Source organism: Hemiscyllium ocellatum, chromosome 14 (assembly GCF_020745735.1).
Source record: "Hemiscyllium ocellatum isolate sHemOce1 chromosome 14, sHemOce1.pat.X.cur, whole genome shotgun sequence".
Classification (NCBI taxonomy): domain Eukaryota; kingdom Metazoa; phylum Chordata; class Chondrichthyes; order Orectolobiformes; family Hemiscylliidae; genus Hemiscyllium; species Hemiscyllium ocellatum.
In genome coordinates, this window is record NC_083414.1 from 41,886,593 (window position 1) to 41,903,132 (window position 16,540).

Sequence of the window (16,540 nt, forward strand, 5' to 3'; positions counted from 1 at the left end):
TATAGAAATTTGGAGTTTCCTATTTAAAAAAAAAGAGATTGGAAGATTTTTCTTTTCCTTTCAAAGTCTTATTAGCCTGTGCAATTCTCTTTCCTAGAGGGCAAGTAGGAACATGGAATATTCTTAAAGCTAACTATGATAGATGCTTGATCAACAGAATGAAAGAATATTGGTGATAGCCAACAAAGTAAAATTGAGGCCACAATCATATCAGGCATGAACTGATAAACTAGCTTGAAGAGACAAAATGTCCACTTGTCCTCCTAACCTGTATGTTCTTATCTTCAATTCTCATGGCACTCCTGCAAGTGTTACATTTTTAATAATCAATGGACATTTACATTGTTTTAAGGAAAAGAATTTCTAATTTATTTGGAGTAATAATTGTGCCAGAGCTTTAAATTACAGAAATTCTTAAGGGCTGACACAGAGCAGAACAGCAGCACTTCAAGGTCACATTTGATGCAGTACAATGCTGCAAACTTTTTAACATTTCACTGTTACTGCCTAAACTAAAAAAGTACAAAATATAGGATACTGGTATTTAGAATCATTGTAAAAGTTACATTAATTCATAACCTGCTGAAATTCTATTTTGAATACCCAACTGCAACTGTCTACAAAATTGTAGACATTTAATCATTAACTTACCTGGCTGTTTTCCCACATACTTCCCACCCTCAACCAAGTATCTGAAAAGGCAACTGTCTTTCAAAAAGGAAAGTATGTACGCACTACCTGTTCAACGCTTTCGTAGGAACTACGTTTTTGATCAGTTTGACATATCATAGCATGGTTTACATTTCTCATGACAAAATCTTAAATCATCTATTACATCATAAATTTGAATGTGAATTATGAATAACAACCTAACTGCCTACTTTTTCTTTCAAACAGACAGACATTCTAACATTTAAAATAAGTCAGATACATGGTGCTCATGTATCTTTTATAACAGTTTTTAAAAAAAAACTATATATAAACATCCTAACTGAACTCAACCATAAACAAATAATATCAGGTTGTAAGTTTGCTCGCTGAGCTGGTAGATGTTTTCCTCAGACGTTTTGTCACCATGCTAGGTAACATTATCAGTGAGCCTCCAGTGAAGTGTTGGTGTACTGTCCCGCTTGGTATGTATCTGTTTTGGATGGTTGTGGTGAGTGATATCATTTCTGGTTCTGTTTCTGAGGAGTTGGTAAATGGCGTTCAAATCTATGTGTTTGTTAATGGAGTTCCAATTTGAGTGCCAGGCCTCTGGGAATTTCTGTGTATGTCTTTGTTTAGCCTGTCCCAAGATGGATGTGTTATCCCAGTCGAAGTGGTGTCCCTCTTTGTCTGTGTGTATGGATACCATTGAATGCTGTTCATGTCTTTTGGTTGCTAATTGGTGCTCATGTATCCTGGTGGCTAGTTTCCTACCAATTTGTCCAATGTAATGTTTGTTGCAGTCCTTGCAGGGTATTTTGTATATGCAGTTTGTTCTGCTGGCTGTTGGTCTGGGGTCTTTAAATTCATCAGGAGCTGTTTCAGTGTGGTGGTAGGTCTAGATTAAATTAGATTAGATTCCCTACAGTATGGAAACAGGCCATTCGGCCCAACAAATCCATATCAACCCTCTGAAGAGTTACCCACCGAGACCCACACCCCTATATTTACCCCAGACTAATGCACCTAACATTATGGGCAATTTAGCATGGCCAATTCACCTGACCTGCACATCGCTGGATTGTGGAAGGAGACTGGAGCACCCAGAGGAAACCTATGCAGACACGGGGTGAATGTCTGTCTGTGTGGGGTTTGCACAGTCACTAGAAGCTGGAATCGAACCTGGGTCCCTGGCATTGTGAGGCAGTAGTGCTAACCACTGAGCCTCCGTGCTGCCCTGTTTTTGGACTATGATGAATAAGGGTCTGAGTAGTCTGGTTGTCATCTCCCAAGATATCTTTGGATGGCAGTGTGGCTGGAGTCACTGAGTGCATTGTGTCTTCTTATTTAGGCTTATTGTGCAGAAATCAGCGGACTGCATTTATCGGGTACCCGTTGTTCCTGAATACATTGTATTGGTGTTTTTCTCGGCTTCTCTTAGTTCCTAGGTGTTGCAATGTGATGTGGCTCATTTAAATAATATCCTGATGCAGCTCTGTTTATGGGTGTTGGAATGCTTGCTCCTGTAGTTGAGTATCTGGTCAGTGCGTGTGGCCTTCTTGTAGACGCTGGCCTGCAGCTCTCCAATGGGTTTTTGATCTACTGTGACGTCTAGGAAGGAGAGTCTGTTGTTACTCTCTTTCTCTTTGGTGAGCTTTATACTGGTAAGGATGGTGTTTATGGGTTTCTTCTAATTTGTGGTGTTCCATGATGACAAGGGTGTCATTCACACAGCGGACCGACATACTCTGTTTCTAAAGATTGCCAAAGATACGTAAACAGGGGTTTCCTCAGACCCATAGTTTCACTTCTCAGTACACCGACATACAGATTAACAAAGGAACTGCAACATAAACTGAAACACCGAGTAGAAAATTCAACTCACTCCATCCACTCCACCCAGGAATTCCTTAACATCAAAGACATCAAGGTAGAGGACAACGAGGTCATGATTTCCTCCAATGTGACAGCCCTATTCACATCAACAAACATCACCCTTGCCAAAGAAAGACTGGCCTCACTGCCAGATGAACCAAGGACACAAAAGTCTGGCAGCAACAACTCCATCAGCATGGCCAGCATCCTGAAACTAGTAGACCTGTGCCTCACTTCGCCTTCAACAACAAGATCGAAAAACAAATCAATGGAATGCCTGTGAGATCACTAATATCAGGATCTTTAGCAGAAGTTGTAATGAACAGCACTTCCCACAATTCAGCCCTAGCTGGGTCCACTACGTAGATGACACCTATGTCATTACAAAACGCAACAAAATTAGAAGAAACCCACAAACACAAACAACATCCTTACCGGTATAAAGTTCACCAAAGAGGAAGAGAACAACAACAGACTCCCCTTCCTAGACGTCACAGTAGAACGAAAAGCCAATGGAGAGCTGCAAACCCTCCAGAAAAGCCACACACATTGACCAGATACTCAACCACAGGAACAAGCATCCCAACACCCACAAACAGAACTGCATCAGGACATTATTTAAATGAGCCACAACATACTGCAGCACCCAGGAACTAAGAGAAACACCAATACAATGTATTTGGGAACATCAGGTACCCGATAAACGCAGTCCACCGATTTCTGCACAACAGGCCTAAACAAGAATACACAATACGCCCAGAGATTCTAACCATGCTGCCATCCAAACACATCTCGGAGTTGATGACCAGACCCTTGGCATCACTGTAGTTCACAAAACTACCACCACACTGAAACAGCTCCTGATGAATTTAAAGGACCCCATACCAACAACCAACAGAATGAACATCATATACAAAATACCCTGCAAGGACTGCAACCAACATTACATTGGACAAATGGGTAGGAAACTAGCCACTAGGATTCATGAGTACCAACTAGAAACCAAAAGACATGACCAGCATTCAATGATATCCATACACACAGACGAAGAGGGACACCAGTTCGACCGGGGCAACACATCCATCCTGGGACAAAGATACACATGGGAAATCCCAGAGGCCTAGCATTCAAACCAAAACTCTATTAACGAAAGTATAGATTTAGATACCATTTACCAACCTCTCAAAAAACAGAACTAAAAATGATATCACCCACCACAACAAACTGAGATAGATAAACAGCAAATGGGACAGAACACTAATGCTTCACTGGAGGCTCGCTGATAATGGTGGCGAAACTTTTGAGAACAAATCTACCAGCTCAGTGAGCAAACTTACAACCTGAGCTAAAATTCTTCTCCAAAATCTCAGACTCAATATTTTATTTGTTCTCTCAATAATGCAAACTAGGACTTTATAACATAACTATCAGAGGTCTAAATTTAGATTAACTAGAAGTTAGAGAAGAGATATACGTGCCACAGAATAGAACAGTGAAGAAGAATGAAAGGACAGAGGAAAGGTGGAGACTGATACAATCACAACATTTAAAATGCATCTGGATGGGTATATGAATAGGAAGGGTTTAGAGAGATGTTTAGAGGGCCAAGTGCTGGCAAATGGGACTAGATTAGGTTGAGATATCAGGTCAGCATGGATGAGTTGGAACAAACTGTCTGTTTCTGTGCTGTATATCTGTATGACTCTATGATTAACTAATTTCTAATAAAGCAGAAGTAAAATGCTGAGTGAAGTAAAGTCTATTGCCTGCTGCACAGACTCTATAGCATTGCATTGATACTTGGCTTAAGAAAGTCATCCATTAAAATGCAGTAATCTCTTCGCAACTTCCAACTAGTGCAAAGCAATTAAATGGCCAAAGGTCTACCAAAAGGGTGAAGGTATAAACATATGTAGTTACAAGATCTTACACAGTAGAGTGGAATCTTTTAGAACATCTGAAATGGCCTCTGACTTTAAAACTTAAGAATTAGAATCAGGAGCAGGCAATTCAGCCACTGGAGACTACTCGCCAAGTTAATATGATCATGAATGATCTCATCTGAGCCTCAACTCCATTTTCTTATCCATTCTCTATTACTCTTCAACCCACTGCTTATTAAAAAATCTGTCTATCTCCTGCACAACAGACCTAAACAAGAATACACAATACGCCCAGAGACTCTAACCATGCTGCCATCCAAACGCATCTCGGAGTTGACGACCAGACCCTTGGCATCTGCTGCACTCTAGGGTAGTGAATTTCACAGATTCACGAACATTTGAGAGAAGCAAGTTCCCCTCATCTGTGTTTTAACCTGCTACCCCTTATCCTAAAACTATGACCTCTCTAGAAATTGCCCCACATGGAAATATCTTTTCTACGTACCTTTTTTCAATCCGCTTTAGCATCTTATACACCTCAAATCTGACCTCCTCATTTTTCTGAGCACCAGAGAGAGATTGTAAACTAAACTGCTCAGTCTCTCTTTGCAAGTCAAACCCCTCACCTCTGGAATCAGTCTAGAGAACTTCCTCTGAACTGCCTCCAATGCAACCACATTCCTCCTCAAGGGAGGGAGATCTTATTAACACTTTATACAGTTGTAGGAACACTTCTTTACTTTTATACCCTATTGCTTTAGCAATAAATGCCAAAATTCCATTCTTGCATGAGGGTACCCAAATCTCTGCATCAAAGCACTTAGAAGTTTTGCTCCCATTCCAGTTACTTTTACAAATTATTTCTACATATTTAAAACTCAAAAATATGCTATTGTAGCTACATATTTGCCCCAGTATTATACAAAAATGGGCCAACTACTCCAATAATAGTTATGGCAATTACAGAGCTTGACTGCTTATTTATTTTCCTCACTTATGTAACAGAATCTGAAGTTTTATCTATATTTTACAAATATAGTCCATGTATGTTTAACAGGTATTCAATTACCCACACTACAACTGAAGCAATATAATACGTCTTTACACAAATATGCAGCATTAGATCTTTTTCAAGAGCAATCTCTTGGTATTCTTATACAGATCAAATGTCATCCAGATGGTTACTATAATTATCCACTATCATGCATAATGCACAACTTCTTGGAAAAAACTGAATTCAATAATAAAATTGAACAAAAATGTTCATGCTTTTTTCATTGTCTCAAAAAGCAACAATATTATGCATTTTAAGGTGTGCAAAAACAAAGTTTTGCTTAAATAAATTAAAAAGTTTCCACATAGTCCCATATTTAGATTCATGTAGGGTAATCAAACACAATAATTCTTACACACCTTCTATTCTTCACTAAACAAAATATCTCAATTTACTTCCTCACAAAAAATTTTAACTTCAGTATAATGACGAAAGAACAGAATGTATTCAAAGTCAGGTAAGAGTGTGGTCAAAAAGGTACTATTCACTTTAGACAATTTTCATATACATTTCCATTTACTCTAAAAAGCCAGGAATAGAACATTATAAAATACAAACAAGATGTATCATTATGCAATTACAGCAAATAGGTGTCTTATTAAAAGCATCTGTTTAAAAAATATTAATACCTCCAATTATGTAATGCTAACCCAGGACACTGGTCTCCACATGCATTACAAGGTTGCCCTTTCTCTGGGTCATCCACTGTCGAAAGCTGAAAAATAAAATGTATCAATACGTAAATAGCTTTCTATTGTATTGTATTAGTTTAGTAGAGGCTTAAAACAGAATTTTAAACAGATCTTAATTAGCAAAAAGCTACCCTTTTAATTGATTGAAATGCATTTACGTTTCATAACCCCAAGTGATCATGATCATTCTCTACATTACAAAAACACTTCAAAATTACATGATCGGCTGTGAGGCATTTTAGAACATTCCAAGATTGTGAAAGGTGCTGCATAAAAGGTGCTAAATGTGAAAACATACTGACCACAAATTAATAGGAGAAATGTAAGGAAGGAAACTTGCAGGGAAATTGAAGAGACATGCAAACATTATAGAGATAATGAGGGTGGGAGGCATGATAATTATCATTCATTAAACTGGGAACATAAGTGGAATGGATGATGGAAGACGACTTGCCATCTGAGGTAGTTTGGGCTGAGGTTAGAAATAGGAAAGGTGAGGTCACCCTGTTAGGTGTTTTCTACAGGCCTCCTAATAGTCCGAGAGAAGTAGAGGATAATATTGCGAGGATGATTCAGGAAAAGAGTGAAGGTAGCAGGGTGGTTGTTATGGGGGACTTTAACTTCCCAGATATTGACTGGGAGAGCTATAGCTCGAGTTCATTAGATGGGTCGGTGTTTGTCCAATGTGTGCAGGAGGGTTTCCTGACACAATATGTAGACAGGCCAACAAGAGGTGAGGCTATACTGGATTTGGTTCTAGGTAATGAACCAGGCCAGGTGTTAGACTTGGAGGTAGGTGAGCACTTCGGGGACAGTGACCACAACTCGGTGACTTTTACTTTAGTGATGGAGAGGGATAAGTGTGCGCAGCAGGGCAAGAGTTATAGCTGGGGGCAGGGAAATTATGATGCGGTGAGGCATGACTTAGGATGTGTGGATTGGAAAAACAGGCTTCAAGAGAAGAACACTAATGAGATGTGGGGATTGTTCAAGGAGCAGCTACTACGTGTCCTCGATAAGTATGTACCGGTCAGGCATGGTGTAAAGGGCCTTGTGAGGCAGCCGTGGTTTAGTAAGGAATTGGAATCCCTTGTGAAAGGGAAGAAGGCGGCATATGTAAAGATGAGGCGTGAAGGTTCAGTTGGGGCGATAGAGAGTTATAAGGTAGCCAGGAAGGATCTAAAGAGAGAGCTAAGAGAAGCGAGAAGGGGACATGAAAAGTCTTTAGCTGGTAGGATTAGGGAAAACCCAAAGGCTTTCTATAGGTATGTCAGGAATAAAAGGATGACTAGGGTAGGTATCGGTCCAGTCAAGGATAGTAGTGGGAAGTTGTGTGTGGAGGCGGAGGAGATTGGAGAGACACTAAATCAATACTTTTCATCAGTATTCACTCAGGAACAGGACACTGTTGCTGATGTGAATATGGAGTCACAAATGATTAGAATGGATGGCCTGGAAATATGCAGGGAAGAGGTTCTGGGAATATTGGAGAGGATGAAAATAGATAAGTCTCCTGGGCCTAATGGCATTTACCCTAGGATCCTATGGGAAGCTAGGGAGGAGATAGCAGAGCCATTGGCCTGGATTTTTATGTCGTCATTGTCAACGGGAATAGTACCAGAGGACTGGAGGATAGCGAATGTGGTCCCCTTGTTCAAGAAAGGGAGTAGGGATAGCCCTAGTAACTATAGGCCAGTGAGTCTGACTTCAGTGGTGGGCAAAGTCTTAGAGAGAATGGTAAGGGATAAGATTTATGAACATCTGGATAGGAATAACATGATCAAGGATAGCCAGCATGGTTTTGTGAAGGGCAGGTCGTGCCTCACAAACCTTATTGAGTTCTTTGAGAAGGTGACCAAGGAAGTGGACGAGGGTAAAGCAGTAGATGTTGTGTATATGGATTTTAGTAAGGCGTTCAATAAGGTTCCCCATGGTAGGCTAATGCTAAAACTACGGATGTATGGCATTGAGGATACATTAGAGGTTTGGATTAGGAATTGGCTGGCTGGAAGGAGACAGAGGGTAGTAGTTGATGGACTATGTTCATCTTGGAGTGCAGTTACTAGCGGTGTACCACAAGGATCTGTTTTGGGACCATTGCTTTTTGTTATCTTTATAAATGATCTAGAGGAAGGGCTTGAAAGCTGGGTAAGCAAGTTTGCGGATGATACAAAAGTCGGTGGAGTTGTGGATAGTGAGGAAGGAAGTGGTAGGTTACAGCGGGATATAGATAAGTTGCAGAGCTGGGCAGAAAGGTGGCAAATGGAATTCAATGTAGCTAAGTGTGAAGTCATTCACTTTGGTAGGAGTAACAAGAGGATGGATTACTGGGCTAATGGTAGGCTACTTGGTAGTGTGGATGAGCAGAGGGATCTTGGTGTCCATGTACACAGATCTCTGAAAGTTGCCACCCAGGTAAATAGTGCTGTGAGGAAGGCATATGGTGTACTGGGCTTTATTGGTAGAGGAATTGAGTTCCGGAGTCCTGAGGTCATGTTGCAACTGTATAAGACTCTGGTGCGGCCTCATCTGGAGTATTGTGTGCAGTTTTGGTCGCCATACTATAGGAAGGATGTGGAGGCATTGGAACGAGTGCAGAGGAGGTTTACCAGGATGTTGCCTGGAATGGTAGGAAAATCTTATGAGGAAAGGCTGAGGCACTTGGGGCTGTTCTCATTGGAGAAGAGAAGGTTTAGGGGAGATTTGATAGAGGTGTATAAGATGATTAGGGGTTTAGATAGGGTCGACACTGAGAACCTTTTACCGCTAATGGAGTCAGGTGTTACTTGGGGACACAGCTTTAAATTAAGGGGTGGTAGGTATAGGACAGATGTTAGGGGTAGATTCTTTACACAGCGGGTTGTGAGTTCATGGAATGCCCTGCCAGTAGCTGTGGTGAACTCTCCTTCTTTATGGTCATTTAAGCGGGCATTGGATAGGCATTTGGAAGTTATTGGGCTAGTGTAGGTTAGGTAGGATTCGGTCGGCGCAACATCGAGGGCCAAAGGGCCTGTACTGCGCTGTATCTTTCTATGTTCTATGTTCTATGTTCTATAACCGTATAGGCCAAAGAGAAAAATATTTTTAATAGTGGTCATGTCAATATTTTTCTGTGCTCGATCTCACTCTGAAAAATGAGGTGGAATAAGTGACAATAGGGGAACATTTACAGAATAGTGGTCATTGTACCATGAGGTTAATGTTTCCTCCTAATCTTAGTCCATAACAATTTACAGTAAAACACTATTGAAGGAAGGCTAATTTAAATGGAGTGGCAATAAACATTGCTCAGGTAAATTGAAAATATGTGGAATTATATGGAACTACGAGAAAATAACTACCTACCTACAACGTGATAGGTAGGTCATGACAAGATTTATTGTGGGGGTTTGGGGGGGGGGGGGGGGGGGGGGGGGGTAGCAAGAGAAAGGTTGGACAAGCAAGTTCAACACTCCTTGGATGATTACAGCGAAGAGTTGGAAAGCATAATTCAAAGTATAAGGTGTAAAGAAAGATCAAAGAAATTAGTTACTAACAAAAGGGGACTCCAATGTCTTCTATAGGCATAGGCATAAGAAAAGGATAATTAGGAGGGATGGGATGCATAGAGGGAGTTGATGTGATTTTGGTACTCCAGCAGAGCTGGAGAAACAAGGAAGGGAGTAAGATTGTTTGCTTTGCTTTCTTAAAGAGAGCTGGCATTGCATAACAGGCTGAATAGCCTCTTTCCACATTGTATTTCTTAAACCAAAAATGGACTTATCGTGAACAAATATCATCACCCTATACCTCAAGGCAATTAGATTAGTGTGATCTAGGAATATATCTCTTGTGACATTACTTAGCCTTGAGCCCATTAACGAAAAGGCACAAAAGAAAGGAATTTATTATTTCCTGAGAAGTAGAAATAAAAATCAGGAAAATAAATACAGAACGGATTTTAAATAATAATAATTTTAAGAAGTCATGCAATAACAGCAAATTCTAACAAAAAGAGTTCACATGAGTTGCAGATTCATAGCTCCTTGAAAGTAGAGTCGCAGTTAAATAGGATAGTGAAGGTGGCATTTGGTATGCTTGCCTTCTTTGGTCAGTGCATTGGGTATAGGAGCTGGGCGGCATGGTGTCTCAGTGGTTAGCACTGCTGCCTCAGTGCTAAGAATCCGGGTTTGATTCCTGCCTCGGGCAACTGGCTATGCGGAGTTTGCACATTCTCTGTGTCTGTGACTGTTTCCTCTGGGTGTTCCACCTTCCTTCCATAATCCAAAGATGTGCAGACTCGGTGAATTGGCCATCCTAAATTGCCCACAGTGTTCAGGGACATGTGGATTAGGTGCACTAGTCAGAGGTAAATTCAGAGTTTTGGAATAGGGGAATGAGTCTGGGTGGGTTATTCTACAGAGGGTTGGTGTGGACTTGTTGGGCCAAATGAAAGGGGGAGGGTGAGCAGTCAGAAATCTTGGTATATGTTGGCACCAATGATATAGCCAGGAAAGGAATTGAGGATCTGAAAAAAGACGACAGTGTGTTAGGTTGGAAGCTGAAGAGCAGGATGAGTAGAGTAATGATCTCAGGTTTGCTACCGGTGCCATGAGATAGTGAGGTGAGGAACAGTAGCGAATCCAGCTTAACACATGGCTGTGAGGCTGATACAGGAAGGAGGGCTTCAGATACCTAGACCATTGGGAAACCTTCTGGGGAAGGTGGGACCTGTACATGAAGGACAGGTTGCACCTGAACTGGAGAGGCACAAATGTCCTGGGTGGGAGATTTACTCATGTGATTCGGGAGGGTTTAAACTAGTTTGACAGGGGCGTGGAAATCAGAGCCACATATCCGAGATGGGGACAGTTGCAGATGAGGCAGTGACAAGATGTAGCCAATCTAATTGGGAAGGTTTCTCACGAGTTGAAACAAAGGGATCGGTTAAAGTGTGTCTGCTTTAACGCAAGGAATGCCAATAAGAGTGACGAACTTAGAGCATGGATCAGTACTTGGGGCTACGATGTTGTGTCCATAACAGAGACGTGGGTGTCACAGGGGCTGGAATGGCTGCTTGATGTTCCAGGGTTTAGAACGCTTAAAAAGAACAGGGAGGGTGGAAAAAGATGATGGGGTGTAGCATTACTAATCAGAAGGTGCATCACAACAACAGAAACGAAGGTTGTTGAGGAAGGTTTGTCTACTGAGTCAGTCTGGGTGGAAGTTAGGAACAGCAAGGAAACAGACACTGCATTGGGATTTTCTACAGACCACCTAATAGCAGTAGAGAGATTGAAGAACTCATAGGCAGGCAGATTCTGGAAAAATGCAGATGTAGGAGGGTTGTTACTATGGGTAATTTCAATTTTCCCCATATCGACTGGAACCTTGTAAGTGCACATGGTTTGGATGGAGCGGTTTTTGTCAGGTGTGTTCAGTAGGGTTTCCTTATCCAGTATATAGACAGACTGACGAGAGAACAGGCCATTTTGGATTTGGTGCTTGGCAATGAGCCAGGACAGGTGTCAGATCTCGCAATGGGAGAACACTGGTGACAGTGACCACAACTGCCTCACATTTATCATAGCCTTGGAGAGGGCAAGGAGCAGTTACCGAGGGCAGAGATTTAATTGGAGAAAAGGAAATTATGACGCTATCAGACAGGAGTTGGGAAGTACAGACTGGGAGCAATTGTTCCACAGAAAGGGCACAGCAGGCATGTAGAGACTATTTAAGGAGCAGTTGTTGTGAGTGATACACAAATTTATTCTTGTCAGACAGTTAAGATGGGGTAAGATTAAGGAATCTTGGATGAAGAGAACAGAGGAGCTTCTCATCAAAGGGAAGGCAGCTTACATAAGGTGAAGGAAGCAAGGATCTAGCATAGGTTTAGAGGATTACAGGCTTGCTAGAAAGGGGCTCAGACAGGGTCTGAGAAGAGCCAGGAGGGGGCATGAAAAAGGCTTGGCAAGAAGGATTAGGGAGAACCCAAAGGCATTGTACTCATACGTGAGGAATAAGAGAATGATCAGGAAAAAAAGTAGGGCTGACCAGGGATAGCAGAGGGAACTTGTGCGTGGAGTATGAGCAGATAGGGGAAGCCCTAAATGAGTTTTTTGCTTCGGTTTTCACTAAGGAAAGGGACATTGTTGTGAATGAAAACTTTGAGGAGCTGGGATACAGGCTTGACCAGATCAAGTTTGATGAAGTTGATGTACTGGAAATTTTGGAAAACATTAAGATTGATAAATCCCCAGGGCCAGGCCAGATTTCTCCTAGGCTGCTCCGGGAAGTGAGAAAGGAGTTTGCTAAGCTGCTGGTGAGGATATTTGCCTCCTAACTCTCCATGGGAGTCGTACCGGAGGATTGGAAGGAGGCAAATGTTCTTCTTCTTTTCAAGAAGGGTAATAGGGGAATCCCTAGCAATTACAGTCCAGTCAGTCTTAAGTTTGTGGTCAGCAAAGTTTTGGAAAGAATTCTGAGGGATAGGATTTATAACTATTTGGCAAAGCATAGGGTGTTAAAGGCAGTCAGCATGACTTTGAGAGGGGCAGGTCATGCCTCAGAAATCCTATTGAGTTCTTTGAGGAGGTAACAAGACAGGTCGAAGAAGGTGGAGCAGTGGATGTGGTGTATATGGACTTCAGCAAGGCATTTGAAGGATGGTAGGGAGGAGGCATGGGATACAGGGAGATTTGGCTATCTGGAGTCAGAATTGGTTGGCTGACAGAAGGCAGAGAGTGGTTGTAGATGGAAACTATTGTGCCTGGAGGTCAGTGTTGAGTGGGGTCCTGCAGGGCTCTGTTCTTGTGCCTCTGCTCTTTGTAGTTTTTTTAAATGACTTGGATGAGGAGGTGGAGGGATGGGTTAGTAAATTTGCAGATGACACAATGGTTGGAGGTGCCATTGATAGTATCGAGTGCTATTGCAGGCTGCAGCGTGACAGACAGGATGCAGAGCTGGGCTGAGAAATGGCAGATGGAGTTCAACCTGGATAAATGTAAAGTGATGCATTTTGGAAGGTTGAACGCAAATGCTGAGTATAGGATTAAAGACAGGATTCTTGGCAGTGTGGAGGAACAGAGGGATCTTTGAGAGATCTATGTACTTGCACTCTAAGTTACCACCCAAGTGGATTGGGTTGTTAAGAAAGCATATGGTTTTTTAGCTTTCATTAACAAGGGGATCGAGTTTAATAGCTGCGAGGTTTTGCTACAGTTCTACAAGTCCCTGGTGAGACCACAATTGGAATATTGTGTTCAGTTCTGGTTGTCCTACTATAGGAAAGATACAGAGGCTTTGGAGAGAAGGTTTACAAGGATGCTGCCTGGACTGCAGGGATAGCTTTATGAAGAAAGATCGAATAAGCTTCGACTTTTCTTTCTGGAGAGGAGGAGGAACAGAGGAGACCTGATTGAGGTATACATGATAATGGGAGGCATGGATAGAGTCAATAGCCAGAGACTTCTCCCCAGGGCAGGATTGACTGGTACGAGGGGGTCATTGTTTTAAGATATTAGGAGAAAGGTATAAGGAGACATCAGAGGTAGGTTCCTTACGCAGAGAGTTTTGAATGCATGGAATGCATTGCCAACAGTGGTGGTGGAAGCAGAGTCATTAGGGACATTTAAGTGACTGCTGGACATGCACATGGATAGAAGTTGAGGGGTGTGTAGGTTAAGTTATTATATTTTACATTGGGGCAAACCTTGACACAACATCGTGGGCCAAAGGGCCTGTTCAATGCTGCACTTTTCTATGTTCTAAATGGCCTGTTTCCACACTGTAGGATTCTATGGAAGGTCATGCTGCAGCTGCACAGGACATTGGTTAGGCCATTATTGGAATATTGCGTGCACTTCTGGTTCCTTTGCTATAGAAAGGATGCTGGGAAACTTCAAAGAGTTCACAAAAGATTTACAAGGATGTTGCCAGGGTTGGAGGGTTTGAGCTATAAGATGAGGCTGGATAGACTGAGGTTATTTTCTGGAGAGCGACTGGTGACCTTTTAGAAATTTATAAAATGACATGGATAGGGTAAATAGAGGTTTTTCTCCCCAGGGTAGTGGAATCCAAAATTCAAGGGCATAGGTTTAAGGTGAGAGAGGCAAGATTTAAAAGGGATGCGAGGGGCAACCTTTTCATGCAGAGGGTGGTTCGTGTATGGAATGAACTGTCAGAGGAAGTGGAGGAGGCCTGGAGAAGGCATCTAGATGGGTGTATGAATAGGAATAGATTAGATGGATATGTGCCAAATGGGACTAGATTAATTTAGGATATCTGGTCGGCATGGAAAGTTGGACTGAAGGGTCGGTTTCTGTGCTGTATACACCTATGAATCAGAGTTCTGCTAAATTTTAGCTACAAATGGCAATATTCAACAACTAAGATTTTTCACCAGAAAATGGAAGATTATGGGAATTCAGAGCAAACATACAGCCATTTAGCTGGACAGATTAATTCAAAGAGTTCCACAAAACAAACTCATTTTAACTTAGGGAGCAAAATATTAAGACACAAGTGAAATTGATTCGTCCATTAAACATACAATTTTTTTCAAAAAAAATTAACTAACCACCACGCTCTTAAGTAAAAGACCTGCAAAATGGGCTTCTTGAAGTCACTACCATAACTATGTTAGAAGCAACAATTTCTTTTAGCCAAAATTGAGGAAAGGTTCGCTCACGATTGAGGTTCCTATCGTCTTAATTTTAAAATTCTATATACGCGTTCAATTTGGACTCTTTAAACCTCTTTCCTCCGTTTGGTACATATTGACTAATTATCCTCAATTTCAAGGACTCCATCTTGAAAGGCTAATCAGATTAATGAATGTAATAGGGACTTGAAAGGGAATTTTATCACAACGTAAGGTGCGAACTGTGCATGGAATCTCATTATAGGAATCGTGTTTTCGAACTTGAAAAAAAGTCTCCCAAAAATCAAAAGGCCCTTTACAAATTCTGACTTTAACATATTATACGTTACAATCATGTGTACTGACGGTATGTTCTAATAAAAAAATTCCTTTTACGAAACTCGCAGCAAGAGTGAAAACTTAGCAAGAATAATGTAATCACATCTCAAAAATACAATTTGCACGTACTGTGCGCGCAATGGGATCTCTTTCCGCTTCCCAGACATCTTAATGGGATCATTACAACTCACAATTGAAGCAGTCCCAGACAGCGCTCTTTGATTGACGTACTGTACTATTCCCTAATCAACTGCCAGTTCTTAGAACTTGATTCGCATTTCATGCTCATTAACCGAATATACAAAAGCAAACTAGTGAAAGGTGAGCACATAAAAGGTTCACACCATGGCGTTAACAACTTGCTAGCGCAAGCAGAACAGCAAGGTAGAGCAGCAGGTTCGAACAGTCGCTCTCTATGCAGCCCATCCCTGTTGCATGGTTCTCAAATCTGACGTGCGCGCCCCGATCAAAAACAAACAGGCCAGTCTGGTTACAGTGACGACCTTGCACTGTAACCAGACAACTTCCTAATCTTTGTAGGATATTTCAGTTTCGGTAATATCCGCGATTGGGGGTGAGAGTAAGGTTAGCACAAGACAATCGCACGCAAGGTGAAACGGAATGCCCGATAACACAACATAGTTCAACCCAACATACTCACCCATCTGCTCGAGTTTCGCTTTTTCGAGCTACGATGGAACATGTCAAAGTAGGTCAGTATCGCTTAGTCAAAGAGCTCTGTTAGTACTAATACTAAAAAGAGAAAAAATATAGCCGACTGCGTAACTACAGATCCTGAGAGTGGCGCTCGTGTACCCCACCAGTTCTCGACAATATTGTGAATGGAAATTCCCTGTCTTCCGGTCACTCATCCCGCCCCTGTAATTGAGTGGCAACAGTATTCACCAGCTGGAGCGTTTTAATTTTAGATTTGGTGTTGCAGTTTGCTTTTAACACACAGAATTCAGCTTGTGCTCTTTTTGATCACTTTAAATCAATCCGAGATAACGGAAAACTGCTTCTCCTGGAAACAGAAAAGCAAGGAGTAAAAAGCTGATCTTCAAGTGAACCAGATAAAGAGAAGTTCTTTGTATCAATAACCTAAAGATGGCATAACCGGTTAAAAACTGTAAACTGACTACACCAAAAATACACCCTCTCCCAGCTATTTTAAAATTGCAAGAGGAAACAACAATGATGGGATCCACACCTGAGTCCTGAGACATGAAGAATTAGAACAGGGAGCTTAAATCGTTTAGACAAGAACGGACAGCAGGAAACTTTGAAAAGCACAAACCATTATGCAATATTAATAATCGAATAAAAATTCGAGATAATAAATTCGAGGTTCCTACCAAAAGTGCAACAGGATACAAAGCGTTAGGGCAAAAGGAACATCAGTGGCGATTACAGCAGTTCTAAGTGGATT

The 16,540-nt window shown here is 41.6% G+C and overlaps 1 protein-coding gene across 2 annotated transcripts in view; it reads right to left on the reverse strand.

Moving 5' to 3' along the window:
- Positions 1–15,861, reverse strand: part of prickle2b (prickle homolog 2b) — a 259,851-nt gene extending 243,990 nt beyond the window's left edge. The window contains exons 1-2 of one of the 2 annotated variants that reach the window (XM_060835197.1): positions 15,773–15,861; positions 6,090–6,175 (exon numbers count right to left, since the gene is read on the reverse strand). In XM_060835197.1, the coding sequence (XP_060691180.1) occupies positions 6,090–6,175; positions 15,773–15,814 (128 nt within the window). In that variant the 5' untranslated portion in view covers positions 15,815–15,861. Of the gene's footprint in view, positions 1–6,089; positions 6,176–15,455; positions 15,504–15,772 lie in introns of those variants that run through there. The other variant, XM_060835198.1, reaches the window with a different exon arrangement.
- Positions 15,862–16,540: the final 679 nt, after the last annotated feature.